General features: G+C 44.5%; 2 protein-coding genes across 2 annotated transcripts in view; one reads left to right on the forward strand and one right to left on the reverse strand.

Moving 5' to 3' along the window:
- The first annotated feature begins 502 nt into the window (after nt 1-502).
- zar1l (zygote arrest 1 like) lies at nt 503-2,567 on the forward strand. Its single transcript, XM_022738998.1, has 4 exons — nt 503-1,142; nt 1,745-1,837; nt 1,932-2,006; nt 2,152-2,567. The coding sequence occupies exons 1-4, from the start codon at nt 549-551 to the stop codon at nt 2,293-2,295; spliced, it is 906 nt and encodes a 301-aa protein (XP_022594719.1). The 5' UTR covers nt 503-548; the 3' UTR covers nt 2,296-2,567.
- Nucleotides 2,568-2,897: 330 nt separating this feature from the next.
- Nucleotides 2,898-18,128, reverse strand: part of fry (FRY microtubule binding protein) — a 51,525-nt gene continuing 36,294 nt past the window's right edge. Inside the window, 26 exon segments of the mRNA XM_022738737.1 lie at nt 2,898-5,783; nt 6,199-6,434; nt 7,741-7,851; nt 8,493-8,576; nt 8,694-8,792; nt 8,939-9,088; nt 9,271-9,475; nt 9,868-10,082; nt 10,170-10,307; nt 10,449-10,643; nt 11,278-11,448; nt 11,755-11,829; nt 12,311-12,475; nt 12,602-12,787; nt 12,896-13,036; nt 13,321-13,491; nt 13,690-13,787; nt 13,862-14,060; nt 14,292-14,513; nt 15,204-15,402; nt 15,528-15,622; nt 15,744-15,931; nt 16,239-16,360; nt 16,528-16,747; nt 16,938-17,031; nt 17,183-17,274. Of these exon segments, the coding sequence (XP_022594458.1) occupies nt 5,525-5,783; nt 6,199-6,434; nt 7,741-7,851; nt 8,493-8,576; nt 8,694-8,792; nt 8,939-9,088; nt 9,271-9,475; nt 9,868-10,082; nt 10,170-10,307; nt 10,449-10,643; nt 11,278-11,448; nt 11,755-11,829; nt 12,311-12,475; nt 12,602-12,787; nt 12,896-13,036; nt 13,321-13,491; nt 13,690-13,787; nt 13,862-14,060; nt 14,292-14,513; nt 15,204-15,402; nt 15,528-15,622; nt 15,744-15,931; nt 16,239-16,360; nt 16,528-16,747; nt 16,938-17,031; nt 17,183-17,274 (4,130 nt within the window). The 3' untranslated portion in view covers nt 2,898-5,524.

An 18,128-nucleotide genomic window follows, 5' to 3' on the forward strand; every position in this document is an offset into this window, starting at 1 on the left:
TATTTTGCACATTTTGAGTATAATATGTTTGAAAGATTAGCTTCAAAGCATATTTTGTTAAAGCTCTTTGACGTTCAGGCCTGCAGACACATTACCAACGGTTTCAGCAGTGAACTTTTAGCTATTTATGATATTTATGGGAAAAGAATTAAGAAAAAAGGAAATAAACAAAAAAATGAAATCCAATTACGCTACATGAAATTGTAATTAAATATAATCATTATTCAACATTTAACATACAATCTTCTTTTTTGTTTTTTTACACAATGAATGGCACTTCATACACAGGACACATGCCTCTCATTTTCAATGAAGGAGCCCGTTGTGTCTCTGTGGGTCAGTAGCACATTTAATGATGACACAATATATGATATCATATGCCTTACCATTTTAAAACCTGTTGTAGCTGAATAATTCTTAATATTTTAGTGCATGGTAGCTCAATTAAAGCTCACACGCCCCTGTTTTCAATTAACTAATTAGTGCTTCAAAAAGGCAAGTGTATAAATCTCAGCAGGAAGAACTTGAACTGGTTTCATGGCTCCAGGATGGAGGGGTTCCTGTCCACGTTTCCACCAGTCAACGTCTATGGTAACGCGGTCTGCGCTCCCCCAGCTCCTGGCAGCACCTGGGGGAAGCGAGAGGGCCGCTTCATGACCCCCCAGGGCCTCAACTATCTGGAGCTCTGCAAGGCCATCCTGTCCCAAGTCAACCCCGGTTTACCCCCTCCGCTCAAGAAAGCCAACACCAGAGAGTGCGGCGTGCAGGTGAACGCCAAAGTGGATAAAATCGTCCAGTGCTCGCTGGGTCCCAAGACGCTGGTCGGCCTGGAAAGCGACCATCCTCCTGCGTCCTGGAAGTCTCCCAAAAGCCCGGATCTGTTCAGAGCGGGAGGGAGGGCGCCGTACAACACACCGCCGGTGTGCAACCTCCGCTTCCTGAGGCCCGTCTCCATCTACTCGCCGGTGTTTGACCGCAGGATTTTCCCGCGGAAACTCGGCGGCGACGTCGAAGGAGGAAGTGAAGGAGAAGCTGAAGCCGCCGAACAAGCCGAGTCTGACAAGGATGCAGAGGCGGATCACAGCGGTGAGGACACAGTGAACACAACCTTTCGCCAGGCTTCAAAAGGCTCCAACTTTCAGGTGGGTTTCTGTATCAAAGAGAACACGCACTCACTGCGTTCAAATTTCCACTGTGTTAACTAATCCCATCTACCCGTGAGAGACTCATGAAGACCAAAGCTGCAGAATTGCCCACACTGAAACTTTATTGGGGCTCCGACCACGATGAGCCTGCTTCCAGGCCCCTGGCATCCTGCTTCCCTTAAACTATGTGCATACATTGGAATACTACCCTGGTGTAGCCTGAGTGTGTGTGTGTGGTAATTTATGGCAATTTTGCAACACAGAAGAACAAAACAGAGCTCATGAAGGTCTTAAAATGAGATTTCATGCAGACAGCCTCTTCAGGACATACAGGTAATAAAGACCCACCCTGAGGCCTTTTATCATTTATAGCACATTTCAACAAGAGACATACACAAGGTATGAAAGAAACATAAGGTGGTATAAATGCGATACATAAATAGGATTCTCTGTGCCAGTTAATCCAGTTAATCCGGCCTTGTTTCTGACCATGAAGGTTTGTTTTCGTTCAGTATGGGACACCTTCATCACATCATAATCTCGTGCACTTTCTCTGCACAAATGATCTCGTAAAATTTCCCTTTTTGTTCTAATATCAGTTCCTGGAGCAGAGGTATGGCTTTTTCCACTGCAAGAAGTGCAACATTCGGTGGGAGAGTGCTTATGTATGGTGCATCTCTGGTACCAGTAAGGTAAGTGTTCTGTTATTTTTTACAGCGTATGATTGACATGCACTACCTCATGTTTACAGTTGTATTGAATCGGGGTAATATTTTATCTTGTCAGGTGTACTACAAGCAGCTCTGCCGGAAGTGTCAAGTGGGGTTTAACCCCTACAGAGTGGAGCCAATCCTCTGCAAGGTACATTTACTTGTCTTTCACCAAGAAGAAATGTTGCAATAAAAGGTTTCTGATGTTTTTCAGCCTTTTTAAAGCTTAAAATATCCTGTTCTTTTTTTTTCTTGCCTCTTTGATCCACATTCCTGCCTCCTCCCCTCTGTCTCAGGGCTGCTCTCAGACTTGCTGCAGCTGTGAGAAGAAGCAGAGGCACATTAACATGAGGAGGCCTCACCGTCAGGATCTGTGCTGTCGCTGCAAGGGCATGAGGCTGTCCTGCGACGCCACCTACAGCTTCAAATACATTGTCTGAGCTCCCCAAGGTGTTCGCTCTGGTATGGAAGTGACCCATTCCTCATGTAGATCTGACGGCATTTGTCACCAAGGGTTGAGGCCAATGTCACACATGTCAGCAGACATGTAGTTACCTGTACATGTCATGAATGGAAGCTGCCTCCAGTAACAGACTGAAAGAGATTCACTTATTCTCCAGCCAGCGAGTAGCTGAGTCTCTGGTTGTTTGAGAAAACGTATCAAAACTAGCTTTCTTTGATTTCCCCCCTTTAATCCTGGTGCTTAACTAAACATGAAAATAATTTTTGCAAGAAGAAAAAAAAGTGCATGAAATAAACATATTGCACCTCAAACATGAAATTCCTGTAAATGATTGAATTTACACTCCTTCGTTTAAGATCTTGATGTGCTACATATAATCCTCCAGAGCTTGGTTTGACTCGTGCTGCTTGAATGCAGGCAACTTTCATCTTATCCTAATCAACAAAGTCCCAGCTGACATTGGGTGAGGCAACCGTTTTAACCACTGCACCACTTAGCCAGCATGTTAAAGAATATTAAATTGCATATCGAACCTAAACATTTTATAGTGCGCAAGGGTTTTAAGTAAAACACAAGAAATAATTGATATGTCTTTACTTTGACACCGACTTGTACAGAGCATCAACTCAAAACAACTTCACAAAGGCTGTAAAAGTATTTACAAGGTGAAAAAAAACAACTACAGTCTTCATCTAAAAAGCTTTTAAAAATGTGCAATTTCTTGTTTGGCATGCACACACACGTTCTCCCACACACAAGGGAAAAAAAACAACATACCCGCATGAGCTTAAAGCTCCCTTTTGTACCTCATACAAACGTATCTTTCAGATAAAATATGATTTTTGTTAATAAATATTTCCAACACTCCATACAGTACACAGAAGATGCATGCATGGCAGTTTGATTTGAGAGAACAAACAACAATATAAAACCTAAGTCAAATGAGTGATTTATAGCTGATAAGATATAAATAGGAAAAAGACATCTGTACAGCAAAGGGGCAAATGACTGCCAGAGGGGAAATGAGAGTCACAAAAAGGGCTGACGACAGGAAGTGTTCGACTTCAGTAGTAGCACGAGTTTTGTTTTGAACATCAACAATGAGTGCTGAATGTCAGCATTCCCTTACATGTAAGGTAACTACAAACCACACAAACATATGCGACTATGGTTGTGTGCCCATAACTATCAACAGTATACAGACGGAGACGAAATATTTGAGTGTGTACATGCACCATCCTCTTGGCATGTGAACACAGAAGGTCAAAGTGTTACAGTGTAGGACAGTTGAGAGATATACAGTGTGCACACTCACTAATGATGCTTCAACTAGCCACAGAGGAGTGTGTGCCGCGCACAGATAATGGCATGATTTGTCTACCAATGTTTACAACAGTAGTCGGAGGACAAGCTGGTTCACTGATACAGAATATAAACGGAGCAAGGGCAGCATAAGGAATTGCGCTTGAATATTCTGCATCCGGTCTTTCTCAGTCTTTCAGTCAGTCTGGAGAGCTCAGACTTTGTAGGGAGCAAAAGGAGACACTAGTGTACAGTAGAAAGCATTCAACTGGGTCATGCATTGCACAGTTTCCTCCAGAGGTTGGAGGTCTCAAAACAGTAGACACAAAAGGAGAGAAAAGTTCCTCCAGATTTTGGCTCTTCCTTCTCAGTAAAAGCGACAGCCTTTTCTCTCACAGTAACAAAACTAACAGTGACATAACTGCATTTCTGTAACATTTTCTTTTAAAAACTAATACCAAAACTCCATTTAGTGCAATAGTGAAAACTCTACCAGTGATTTTATGTAGTGCCACGGGTAGTTTCCTCACTGTTTCTGGTGATACTACCAGCAAACTGTGTCCTTCCTGAAAGGAGGCGGCAACAGTCAATCAAGTTCAATCAGGTCTTGAGTTCCTCTGGGAAGCGAGTTAGAAATCTGAGCTAAATGCCTTCACAGGTCCTCAGGTGCAGAACAGGTTAGATGCTGAATGATGACCATCAAGCAGGACTTAAACTAGGAGCACATCGATTTCACAACATGTAGCTGTTAAGCGAAGCTCGTGCTTAGATAGAATCACATCAGGTCATCTTTATCAACGTACAGCAGTTGTTATATCCAGTGGGTTCAGTGACACGTCCCATTATATCTGGGACATGATTTACGTCCTTAAAACAACTCCAGGTATCTGGCATGTCATCTCCTTTTTTTTTTAATAGATACAAAGATCTAAGAGTCAGTCAGGAATAGTTAGTTTCAGGTATTTGGATTCACAGAGGTCCAGGCTCTGTCGTGGTGAGTTTGACGTCTTAGGTCTGGACGTCCGATGGTTCAGCATTCAGGAGCCCCCCTACTTTCAATAGGGGCAGGGTGGCGTGCCCCACCTTCCCCAGGTAGCGAGATAAGGGCATGGCAGCTCCACCGAGGGAGCAACAACAGCCCCATGCTGCAGCCTCTCCTGGGCTGGTGGGACAGGGAGGGGGAGGTGGGGGAGGAAGAAGGGATGAAGACGGGGCAGGGCCACGGGTTAAGACTGCGTCATGGCCCGGGTGAAGAACTGAGCATAGGCTTGAGTGTTTGTATGGAGAGCGGGGGAAATGGGGGAGATGGGAGCCCTGAGGGGGGATGGGCGACGCGTTTGTGTCAGAGTGTGTAAGCAAGGTGGGTTCTGAGGCGACAGTCGGGAGCGTGTTAGATGTGAGAGATGATATCAGGTGTTTGTGTGAATGTGACAGTGGTGAACTGTGTGATGAATGTCCTCTGAAAGGACAATAAAGATTAGTGTTCTCATCAAGACAGCTCCTCCTCGGCTCTTGTGTGTGCGGCAGTGTAAAATCTGGTGTGTTAGAGCAGCTGTGTGTTGAGAACAGGTCCGGGGGTTTTGGGAAATCAAGCCAAGAGCCATCAGAGTCTACAGTGGAGGATGAGGAGAGCAGAGAATGGTTTGGGTCATGGTCTAAATGTGCTTCTGGATCTAGTGTTGTGCAGGGCGATAGGCATGTATCTGTCTGGAGCTGTGCAGCCGGGGCAGCAGACACACAGGAGGAGGCAATGGCCAGGTATGTGGGTGCTGGGCCTCCTCTGTGAGAGCATGCTGAGACGGCAGCGAGGGATGTGGAGGTGGCGGTTTCGGAAGGGTCAATGGCTGCAGTGATGGGAGAGGTAAGGGTGGGGAAGGAGGGGGCGGGGGGCTCCTGAGGTCCTGTCAGAGGCTGGTCCCGGACACGCTGGAGTCGGGGAGGTAGGTTGTGACGACCCGGTAACCCTGGGCGCGGCGGATCATGTCGCGGATCTCCCCGTTGAGTTCCAACAGCTTGGAGCAGATCAGGCTGAGGTCCTGGCGGGAGCCAACCAGGGCGATGGTGCCCGTCTGGCCCAGCGTCTGGTGGCGGAAGTAGATGTTGAGCAGCGTCTGGACCTCGCTCTCTGAGCTGCCGCCGAACACTCCACTGGGCCACTGCCTCCTGGAAATGGGATAAAAAGGTCAATATGATACGTGTATATAAAGGGAGAAGTGTGCTTTGTGTGCATGTGAGTGTGTTCAGGCATTTTCATTTTCTGGATGAGGGCAAAGAAGAAGTTTTGATTTGTCATGTTGATCAAGCATACATTGGTTTTTGATTAGCTCCAATACAGGGCTTTTATTCACTTCCAACAATAGCAGCCTGTGGTGCAGCTCTACAAAGCAACTGCTTATTTTCACAAACACTCCAGAAGCACTGCTACTACTTAATAGTCTAACAGATGTTTCAGACTCTTTCCAAGGACAATTTAAACAAAAACACAGAGTAAATGTGATGGTGGGACATAAAAATATTCACACTTTAAGATATCAAATATCAGCACAAACTACTTAATCCCGGCAGGGCTGTTACTCACCTGCACTCCTGGATGTAGCGCACAGCTTTGGTGAACTCATGGTTCTTAAGGCACTCCAGTATGGCCTGCACAGCTGCCTCGGAGGTGGGGAAGCTGGGCACAACCACGGCTGCCACCTGGGTGGCGTGTGCGTGAGCGTGGGCCAAGAGTTTGTGTTCCAGGTCGCTGGCTACAGCCGCCTCTGCCGCCTGCAGACTGGTCTTCAGATCAGTGAGCTCTCGAGACATGTTCAGCAGCTACAAGGTGAGACAGACGGTGGTTGAGTGTGTGTGTGTGTGCTCTTCAGTGTAATTCCAGAAGAACATTTGTATCATTTGATTCAATACTCAAGATTCTCTTTAGGAGATGAAAGTGTTGAAAAGTGTTTTCTTCAGTTCAACAGCATTTTAAAACATTTAGCAAAAAATACATTTATTTAAAAATGTTACATCAACTCTGGAGTGAATTTGCCGTTTGTGGACACAGGTAGCTACAACAATCATGTAACTTAACTTCATTTGTTGCCAGTAAAGCCAGTATTATCAAATATACTGTGTCACAGACATGCTGTGTATACCACTAACATTTTATCATCCAGTCTGATGGCTGATCACAAGAAAGTAACACAAAACTGCAGTACAGAAATGGAAAAGACAGGGCTACTTTAGAAGCACTCACTGCATTTATATACACTTGAGTAACCAGGGCTACGACAGTGTTTCCCATTAATGACCTACACTGCAGCGGAGAGTAACCTCTAGAAGTCTAAATCAGTTTGCACAGCTGAATGTTTGAATATATGTTGAACTGAGACACATGAGTGCTGCGAGGAAGAGCCGTGCTCTGTCTGTCTGTTCGCCCAGGCATGCTCCCAAAATAAAGTCAGGGGTACGGGAGAAATCTGATTACTGACCTGCTGCATGTATGCATGGAATTACAGTACCCAGGTTACTAGAGTGCATGTAAACACACCACACAAGTGTCTCCATTACACAGTCTGTCCAGCAGAAGGCACTGACAAGTTTATTTTTCAACTGTAAAATGTCCCACTCGGTACATATCTTAGCCAGATCTGACTGATCCAAATACAATTTAAAGTAAGATTGGCAGATGAATAATTTCTTTAACTACCAAAACTACTACTATTTTTCACTTTTATACAAACTCGAAATCATTACACCTTATCTACCTTACTTTACTCATATCTTTAAATAAAAGAATAATTTCATGATTTACATGTGTTACAGTGTTAACTGTGAAACGGAAAATGTGTTCTGTTACATTAGTGACATAATGGGAACTCAACAGGCTGCACCTGCAGGTTGGGAGTGCTGCTGTTCTGTCTTCCTGTATTGTGGTATGAGATCACGAATGTTTTTATCGCGGTTTTGGTCTCGGTTTCAGAATCGTTAAACCTCTAAAAAAAAACATCCACAGCATTGGCATTTTATCTATTCGATTCTGGCAACAGATTACTTGTATAGTGAATCTTGTCACATACACACCACCAGAGGAACCAATAAAATAAATATCTGTATGAATGCCGGGAATGTTTTGGCTCACCTCAGGCACAGAGCTGATGGCGTGAACTTGACCAATCAGAGAGCAGTAGGACTGGAAGAGTAGGAGAAGCTGGAAGTGCAGCTTGTAGAGCCTCTGACAAAGCTCCAGTTGCTAGAAGACAAGAGTCACAATCATCAGTAGCCGAGAACGTGCGGACACAATAACAAAGACAAAGACAACAACAAAGACACAGCTACACATTCTCAAGAGTGCACATCACACATACACACACATGCAAAGGAATACAAACACACAGTAACGTGACTGGCTGACTGTTTTGTGAATTAAGCAGTTCATTTAAGAGGAATCTAAAGCAGGGAAGTGAAGAAACTTGGAAGAGAACTTACTGCAAGAGACTCCATTTGCTAGACAGCGAGAGAGCATGTTAGGGCATCAGAGTGAGGTGAGAGGAAGACAAAGCGTCAATCAAACACATGCACAGCTCAGTATAAACCACAGTCCAGCTAGCAAGAATTAGTCAACTGTGTATAAAACCCAGCAACTTTAAAAAAAAAAAAAAAAAATTAAATTTCAATTAGTTCTTGGTGGCTAGGGGAAAGAATCAGAGGGATAAAAACACACAAAGAGAGAAAACATTTCAGTGTGACAAAATCACAGAGGAGCAAAGAGGCAAAGAGAAATAGAAATACAAAGCACAGATGAAGAAGATACCTATATGCTGAGTGAGTTTGCCTGTAAACTATAGATATCTGCTTGTTATAGTAAACAACTTGTAAATAAGTTGTCTGTACCTTCTCCTCTGAGTCTCCAGGCTGGCAGGTAACCACGCTGTCACCGGGACACCTGGGAAAAGTGTCCTTACAGTTCCTCAGCCACTGAAGGAAAAAATGGAAGATAGCAAGAGTGAGGGAAAGAGGAGGATTGGTTAGTCATACATTTGCATGATGAAAAAAAAACAAATTTTCATCAAAGATGTGGAGAGGTTGAGTTACCGATACAGCAGCCTCCTCTTTGGTGTTGTAGGTATCCAGATATTCCTGCAGCTCCAGCGCACTGAACTTCATCTTTTCAAGAAGACCATAGGACATGATCTAGAAAGAGCAACATGGAGAGAGGATGAGGTGAAAAATGAGACAGCAGAAATCCCTTTTCGCTCTGTTCGCAGGAAACCATTAGCTGGTCCGAGCAACACGCCGCAATCAACGCCAAGTCAATTATGTCTGCCAGCAGTGCTCACCGTGTCGGCATCAATGTAGATCGTGGGACAATCTGAGCATGTGGTTAACATCTGTGAGGACCTGAGGAACTTTGATCCGATGCCCCGTAGGCCCTCTCCAAGGTAAGTGGCAACATCAGTTGTCAGGGTGCAGAATTTACCCTGGATGTTCTGGGAAAGGGAGAAACGTTGAGGAATTACTGTACTGTTGCACATACATGAATGTAAATCCTACTGGATGTCAGCATTTGTTTGATGCTTAAATAATGAATAAAGAAACACAAACAGAAACACAGGGACAAAAATCAAATCGACATTCTCAGTGTGATGAATTCATCTTTTCAACTATTTACCTTGAAGAGAGACGAGAAGACTTGAAAAGTGTAGACGGCGCAGGACCCATCCGAGTCTGTCACAAGCTGGTTGATGTGACAGCGCCACGCCTCCTCAGCATCGTCACACACTGTGGGTTGGAAGGCTGCCAAGATGGCGGAGAAAAATGGAGAGGGGGGAGGAGGAAAACCAAGGTCTTCCAAGTCATCTACATCATCACGTAAGCTGTCAACCACAGGAATGGGAAAGAAACGGGGGCACAAAGAAAAAAAAGGTTTTGATAGCTTTCCCCCCGAATAAAAAGGTTTTATATCAAAATCCAGTGCCCAGCTACCTCATGGGATTATATGAGCTGGATAATGTGATTGCTTCTATTCATATATTATTTGGAAAAAATGGGTAGAAAATACAATGCCTCAGGAACCAGGGTTAATATGAATTACACTGAACATGAATGACAGGCTATAATAAACAACCAGTGTACAAACATCATGGTTGTGGCAGATTAAAATAAGGCTCTTAGACTGCAGTTTAGTCCCATTGTCCGTCAACCTGCCAGTTGATAAACAATATTCCATATTGTTTCCTGTTCTGTTACTCCTGTCTGTCACATTCACCTGGGCAGACAGTTGGGGTCTAGAAAGTCCAGCGGTGGTTGGCAGTAGTCTGGGTTGAGTCTGTGGTCCAGATTGGGCAGCTGATCCTGAGGCTGCCCCGGCAACTCCAGGGTGAAGCTCTCACCGCAGTCTGACCCGTGAGGGAGCTCGTTGGCGCTCAGTGACAGTTCGTCATCGTGGGCCTGAGTGTCCTCATCCTCACCACACACCCTCCCCTGAGGAGACATTGGTTTATAGTTTCCTGAGGATAACACATGTATCAATATAAATACATATCTTTACTAATGAGTATCATTCCTCACATGTAGGCCACTGTGATCGTCGTGGAGGGGTCCCTGGCCCGGTGTGGTGGCATTGAGGGATTGTGGGTCGGCAGATGTGTCGTAAGAAGTGGATAAAGAATCAGTGTGATTGGTCTCCTCTGATGGAGAAGGGTTAGTCTGGAAAAGGAAGGAGAACGAGGAATATCTATTATTTTGACTTACTCTGTCAAATTGAGTCATTACAATAACAGACAATGAGGTTTTTCAGGCTTCAGTGGATGGTGATGTTGTACAGATCCAACCGTTCAGGCTACGCACAAGCTGAGAGTGAGACAGGCTCTGGCTGGTTGAGGACTCCTCTTCCTCTGACGACTCGTCTGAATCGTGGGGGTCCTCGTGACCCAGACTGGGGGTGCTGCCTGAGTGCTGGCTCTCCTCTAACAGGTCACCCAGCTCTGTGCTGTCCAGAGATCGCCGACGCACGCCCCAGTTAAAGTTATCGACGGTCTCGCCCTAGATGAAACACACACACATATACATTGGAAGACAAGGGCAGCGGCAGTGGTAGCAGTCATTTTCACTGCCGTGACAAGAATCTTGTTAACTTTCAAGATAATGAATGGTTGCTGTCTAAGAGCGTCTGGTGACAAGCACACGATGCAAAATGAACTGTTATTCATGGCATGAAAATATGCTGGAGAGGCTGTTTGCATTCAGTCATTCAATATGATCATCTTTATCCCATAAGGACTCTACAATATCATTTATGTCAATTATGACAAATAGCAGTATTGTCAGAAATGTAGTTTAGCAACCAAGCTGTGAGAGCAACATGAAGCATGATCAATATATTTTTTTTCAGTAAGAAACAAAGGAGCCAGCAACACCAAAGCGCTTATAAAAGCTAATGCAATTGCTCAGTGTGAGAAACCTTACCTGGAGCTCCTAGGTAGCAAGGGGGAAGAGAGAGAGACACAGAGTTAGACAGAGAGGAGACAAGGAGGAGGGGCAGAGAAATACATTTCAAATATATTGATGTTAAAGAAAGACAGGCAGAAAAATTGAAACACGTAATAAAGGTAAAAGGGAAGGAGAGAGTTAAATTAAGTGACCGTGGGTGAAATAACAATGGTATATGATATATCACCTCTCCGTCTTCCAGCTCCACGTCCAGGAAGTCAAAGTCTCGGAAAACCCTGAACTGCTGCTCACTGGCGGTGTCGTCTAGTGTGTCCTCCCTGGTTCCACCGTCCTCTGATGACACGCCACTCTCCCGCACCTCCATCATGTCCAAGTCGCCACACGATGAGAAAATCACCTGATGAGAAGGAACAAAAAAAGGTTATTTAAACTCATCACAGACAGCCGGTAATGTTCTTGACAAATGACGGAGGCTTTATTCTCTTATAAATATCTGAAGAGATCGGAGGACCTCGCAAAGATTAACAAATTCAAAAACTCAAATTCTGAGTTCTGTGAACACTTTGTACATCTAAAAAGAGTAGAGTGACACAATTTGCCTAAAACAAAAGCGACCTCTGCTCTTTTCTAGATTTTTGTTGTCTGTAAACAAGCCGGCATCACAGGTAGAATATTGTAAAACAAGACATGGGACGTAGCTTACAGATGGGTTCTTGGTGAGTCCAACTTCTTGTCCACAAAGAGACAAAACGTTCACCAGCTTCTCTCTGGTTCTTTTCTGTATGTGGGAGAAAGACAAAAAAATTCAGAAAAGTATGAATCAAAGAAGGAATGGTCATAAACTCTTTTATACTAGAGACTGTCCCTTTCCACTGTATTGGCTTGTTTATTTTTGTGCTTCAGTTTAAATAACTAATAAATCAGTTGAGCCCAGTTGTTCCATGAATTTACATATACACAAAGTCTAATATAGTTTATGCTTGTTCTATTTAACTAAGGCAAGTACATGCAGATAAATGACTTTGATGTCAAAACAAAAAATGGGTGCCGGTATGTTATTGAATATATCAAGCAGCACCAGCTCTGATATTTGTGCTTGTCACAATATTACAAAGTAACTATGTGTCATAAAGTTAAAATACAGAGCAGCACTAAGATGCCACGCCAAAGACTGACAGTGAGAGCTACACAAAGAAATGTACATAAACTGATCTACCATTTTAATATGGCGACATGTTAATGGTGGGGTCTAACTCTACCTGAGATGACTGTGGTCGCCTCCAGCTCACAGGCACCAGGATGGTGTTGGAGTTGGATCCAGAGGAAGTGGAGGACGTACTGCGGGTTACCGCCATGGCTCTGGCCTTCCCCTCTCTACCCCCTGAACCCTGGAGCTCGTCGAACCGACGCCCAATCACTGGAGTCTGTGAAGAAAACAATGAATGGTTTGAGTATCACAAGCATTTATGACTCTTGAAATTGTTTTAAAAAATCACAGTACCGTTAAGTGTCTATTTAAGAATGTCAGTTTTATTTTGTTGCTTCCTCACCTCCGAGATGTCAAAAGTAAAGTCCAGGGTTTTCCCAGGCAGAGCCTTGGCTGAACCGTCCCACACCCTGCTGACCTCTAGGTTCGAGAGGTCGCCCTGCGTGTGGCCGTACACCGGATGAACGAGGCTGGCAGAGCGTGATACCACCAGCTTTAATATGTTTAAAGCGTCCTTCCAGTGCACTGTCTGTGGATTCACATGTCAAACACACAGTATAAGAGAAACAGCAGCGCATACTTTATAGCACACAATAACACACAGTAGTAGTGGAATAAAGCTTTAGCTCACACTCACCTGGACAAACTTCTCAATGGTCTTCATGACATCAGCATTGAACTGTTTGACTTGAACTGCAGTCAGGTCCATGTGGCTTAGCAGACAGTAGATGATCTGGAGGAGAGACTGCTGCATACTGGGAAGGCCCTTATCCAGCAGCTAAGACATAGCAAGAGACATTTAGCTGGTCACAAATCATGCAACCACAAAACTGGTCTTGCTTAGGGGGAAAGTCAATGGGTGACTCGCAAATATAACACTAGATTAAAGTGAGCAAAGTGCTATCTTTCTGCACCTGTCCAGGTGTCCACTGAAACCTGCTATCCTAAAATGCAACGAGTTGAGTCCAATACTTGTAGTATATCTCCGTGGCGACACTGGGAGAAAGCTAAAAGTGTAAACCTACAAAAAAGGGCATGTAATGCATATCTAACAGCATTTACCTCAGCCATGTAGGTGACCATGTTGAGTGTGATGTCGGAGAAAGCCTCGTGGAGGTAGCGGCAAACCACACTGACCCAGGAGAAAGGGTCCCGTGTGTAGGAACGTGTCTTATAGAGAGTCATCACATGGGCCAGATGGGACAGCTTTGTGTTCTTCTCCTCCAAACACACCTGACAGAGGCAATGAGAGGGAGCATGAGAGGGAGGGAGAGGCACACAGCAGACCGCTTTTAAATTTTCTTTCCTCATACGCTTTTTTTAGATAAACTTGCTCTAATGCTTAATAAAGCCTAACCCAGCCTAAAATAAACTGAAGTAACCCAAGGGAAAGTAAACTAGACTAAGCTCAAGTGAAGAACTGCATTGTACCTGTGCGATCCTCTCAGCGCTCTCCTTACAAAACTGAGTCGGGTGGCCAAAGTGCTGCACCAGGTGAGGCAGCAGGCACAGCACATTCAGAGGGAAGCCTGCACAGAGAGAAAGAGTTCGACCATCAACACCACCCACTATAAATAAAAACAAGCTAAGCTCCAGCACTTACCTATAGACTGTGAGCTGTCGACGACAGGCACACGGGAGACCGGCGTGAGCTGGCAGAAGAGCTGTAAGGTGAGGTCAGAAGTGGCCTGGGAGGTGAAACCCTTCAAAAGAAGCTGCTGAATCCCAGAGAACCCGCTCCACCTCAGCTGAGCCTGCAGCTTCTCTAAGCGCTCGCGGTTCTCTGATCTGTCTAAGGGCACCTGGGAAATAAGACATTTTGGATTCAAGTGAAACTGGTACCAGCATTTAGTGACTGCCTGAAATGCATCATGAATACCTGAGGCATTAACATTTTCTTTTAAAGGATAGCAGATAATCCCGCATAGCATGAATCAAGAGCCAGTTGCTAGTATGCCGCAGTGCTGATAATGCCGATAGCTGCACAATTACATAATTTTCCCTCTTCGATCAGATGGTTTCATCTTATCTACCTTTGACAGCAGTTTGTGAACAAGGCGAAGTGACATCTGATATTCAAACTCAAAGTCTGATTCCATGAGAGACACCGCCACCCAGAAGACTGTGGCCAGTATTGACGACGGATGGGAAACGTGGGCAGGATCCGATAGAACGCTGGGATCGATTCTATTGGTCGACGATGAGCAGGAGCCGGGGGTTCTTCCTGATCGGGAGAGGCCGTGACTGTTGCAGGCCTGTAAGGAGAAAATTAAATAAAGAATAGATTTTTAGTTCCCCACTATGGCAGGAAATACACACATACACAAAGTCAGCAGTTAATACAGTCATACAGTATGTAAAATGATCTATCAACATATTCTGGTACTTTCCGTTCATTATGTTGGTTGTGTTTGCTACAAAGGATCCTTTACGAATGTTGTTGTTTTCAGAGGTGTATTATAACATCTGCCAGAGGGCATTAACTCAGAATAGAGGGGGTGTTCAGTGTCATTAAGAATAGACAAAGCTTTCCTACACGCAGCAGTATCATACAGAGCATCTAATCACCTTTGCTGCTAACCTACAATTTTCCTAGCTGGTTTTACAACCAGCCTGTTTGTTTTTATTTGCCACCGTCAGGTTTCCATAGAAGACTGAGATTAGACTGAGATAACCAGTCTAGATATCACGCAGACATACACTCATTCCAAAACATTTCCACTGACACCAAAACCTGTAAATTTCCTGATAAGAAATAAACTTTCTTAAATATAGCAACAACACTGTCTGTGAAATTGAGTTTACTCCCACTCATATGCCACAGACCAACTATAGTCATATTGTCAGCATATTTTTAAACAGTTTTAAACACAGCATGAGTGAGATGTTCTGTGTTCTCCTCAAGCATCAAGTGTCTGAACCAAACACGAATCTTCCTCTCTTGCCTGTATGCGATCCAGAGTTGCGCTGCGAGGAGGATCACACGACTGGTTGCCACACTCGCCAAACTTCTTGGGGACCGAGTAGGAGCGCTGATGCCGTTGCGATGACAGACCAACAAATCCCGGGCCAGGGAAGTTCAACTGACCTGTGCTCTTTCTGTTCATCAGTTTGTCACTAGTCACAAAGTCTGGTGAGGACGTCCTGTGTGTCAAACACAGTAAAAAAATGATGGTTGTATGTGATGAATATGGTGTTCCTGTATCAAATCCCAAGCAAAGTGACATAGCTTTTAGCAATATAAAGGCTCATAAAGAGCAGAGGCCTACCTGGTTAGAGCTGCCATAAGGTCGCTGTTTTTCAGACATTCTGCTAGATTCACCACCACTGACTCCAGCGTCAACAGTACTTCCATCACATAGCCCTGAAACACACGTGTTGTCGAATTAAACAAGCACAACATAGATTCTCATCATCATATCATCTCACATTGTGCCAGCCTAGCTCTCTCCTCTACTGTCCCCAACCTTTCATCACTCATTTACCTGCACCTCATCTCCATGTTCTCCCACCACCTCAACCAGCCGCGAGACCAGGTCGGACACGGCGTGGTTGTTGATTGGCTGCTTGAGGGCTCTGAAGATCTGGAAGGAGCGGCCAGCGTAGTGACGCGAGGAGCTGCACAGGGCTGTCTGTAAAGCCACGTCGCTCAGCTCCTGCTCCAGGTGGAAGTCTGTATCAACAGATGACACATGAAGTGACACACATACGTAGTTTTGTCATGAATCAATTATTGCTACATTTTTGGAGATAAGGGTTATTACTTTTAATGAACAACATAAATGATTAAAAAGTCATTATGTGTTGGATTTCTCATTCAGTCTAGAGGATTACTTCATGGCAGCACACAGAGGAGGGATTTCAACATCTGAAAATGGATTTTCAGAGATGCTGCACGTGATTCATAAGGTAGTAAGTGAGCCCTGATATTTCTGTTTTTCACTGGAAGGCATTTGGCATTAACATGAGCGGTTTCTCACCAGACTTGGACTCCTTGAAGACAGATATGACGTGGCGCAGGAAGTTGGAGAGCTGCTCCGTGCTCTTGGAGTTGGGATTCTTTGGTGTGATGTCCTCGTGCACCCACAGCGGCCCGAACGCTCTGAGCAACGACAACACAGTACTCCAGGCACTGTATACCCACCACCAGTAGCACCACATACATGTTACACGAGCACTTACATATGTGCACTGTGCACACAGCGTGCACCACAGTGAGATTTTCACACATACACACACACGCACCTGCTCAAAAATCTGTTTGCGTACCTGGTGGAGAGGAACTCAATGAGTTTGTTTGTCTTCTCATCCGTCTCATTGGGCGTATCTTCAAGGTCCTCCAGGTCATCAGGTGTTACAAGGGGCAAATTTCCAACACTGCCCGCAGTGCTGCCGCCACCCAGACTGGCAGAGGATGAGTTGGAGGTGGAGCTGAGGCCCGAGTCCACCACTGGAGATGCCTGCCACTCTCTCAGGAAGTCAGGAGCATCTACGGGAACATGATGATAGCGTATACACAATTAATTTTACTATTAATATACTGCTCTGTAGCTTTATCGTGCTGTTATGTCCTGTACTGTTTCGGCAACTTTTTATTAGTTCCCACGTGAAAACTGATCGAAAAATGATTTCCATACATTGGCAAATGTGTATTTGCAAGTTGAGTATTTTCTACTTACGTGACTGCTGGTACTCTGTGTGGTAGCTGGACTTAATGGTGAGGGTCTTGTTGTCACTGATCTCTCTCGTCAGCATCAGAACTGAGGCTATTACCTGGAAACACAAAAAGACGGGGGTTCATTCAATTTGGCCAAAGCCCCATTGATGGGTGTATGAATTGATTTCCATTGTCACTATCTGCGGTGTGATGTTAATTCAGGCTAACAAGGCATAATAATAACAAGTGTTAGGATCCCACTCTGACCTGGAAGTTGTTGTTGCAGGAGAGGGCAATGAGGAGGTGGAGGAGGAGGCGTTTGCTGTGTTCATATACCTCTGGTCTGTAGTGGTCCAGACCTGATTGTTAAAATACACATCCGGTAAGATGACTACAACAGGATTATAGGATTCTGCACACAAAGCAGAACAGGTTATACTACACAGACATTCGTGAATTAATTACTTAGATCGCTAAATACTGTTGCTGTGCCCAGAGATGTTGGTATACAGTTTGTTTAATGGTTTGTTGTGCTTCACTGATTGCTATGACAACACCCAACAAGGGAGGCAGTATCTTCTTTTTCTTATGTACAGTAGGTACTATAAATAAAACATTTCTCCCAAAACACTCCTTGTAAAAAATTCATGAAACAATACAACATGGATTCTTAGAAAACTTTGTGTGCACAGTAACCCAGATGGGATGATAGTAAACAGCCTGAACTTGAGGGCTAGTATGCTGAATATGCAGAATGCATAATAATACATATCTGTGCAGCTTACGTCAGGTATGTATCCACGTGTTAGATCATGGTTGAGAAATGCAGGCCCTGGGGAATGTGTCTGTGGTGACTCAAGAGAACGGTCTGTCCTGAAATGTGTGTCTACGTGGGATGGAGATAAAACCTCACACTGTCACGCTATGAGCTCACTGAACATCACAGAAAAGACACAACACACCTCAAGGTTATTTTTAGTGTGTATGCGCAGGTGTGTGGCCGCCATGTATGGAGGGACAATGAGCGATGATTTTTGATTGTATCTTTTTAGTTTAAGTTCCTTTTAGTCCTGTTCTCTCATTGGGAGATAAGAGAAAGACAGGCCGGAGACGGTTGGTCTGCAAAATAACAGCTTATTCTATAAAAAACATCTGGTCAAAAACTGACAAGTGTGTGTGTCTACTTTCCTTCTTCTCTTTCCAAGATTAACCA

This window comes from Seriola dumerili, unplaced genomic scaffold (genome assembly GCF_002260705.1).
Source record: "Seriola dumerili isolate Sdu_G_001 unplaced genomic scaffold, Sdu_1.0 BDQW01000040.1, whole genome shotgun sequence".
Taxonomy (NCBI): Eukaryota; Metazoa; Chordata; class Actinopteri; order Carangiformes; family Carangidae; genus Seriola; species Seriola dumerili.

What these genes read in the sequence shown, in the direction of transcription:
- zar1l (XM_022738998.1), top strand. Translation starts at nt 549, where the DNA reads ATGGAGGGGTTCCTGTCCACGTTTCCACCAGTCAACGTCTATGGTAAC. An exon ending in CAAAAGGCTCCAACTTTCAG is followed by an intron (nt 1,143 to 1,744) that starts GTGGGTTTCTGT and finishes TTCTAATATCAG; the next exon opens with TTCCTGGAGCAGAGGTATGG. An exon ending in GCATCTCTGGTACCAGTAAG is followed by an intron (nt 1,838 to 1,931) that starts GTAAGTGTTCTG and finishes TTATCTTGTCAG; the next exon opens with GTGTACTACAAGCAGCTCTG.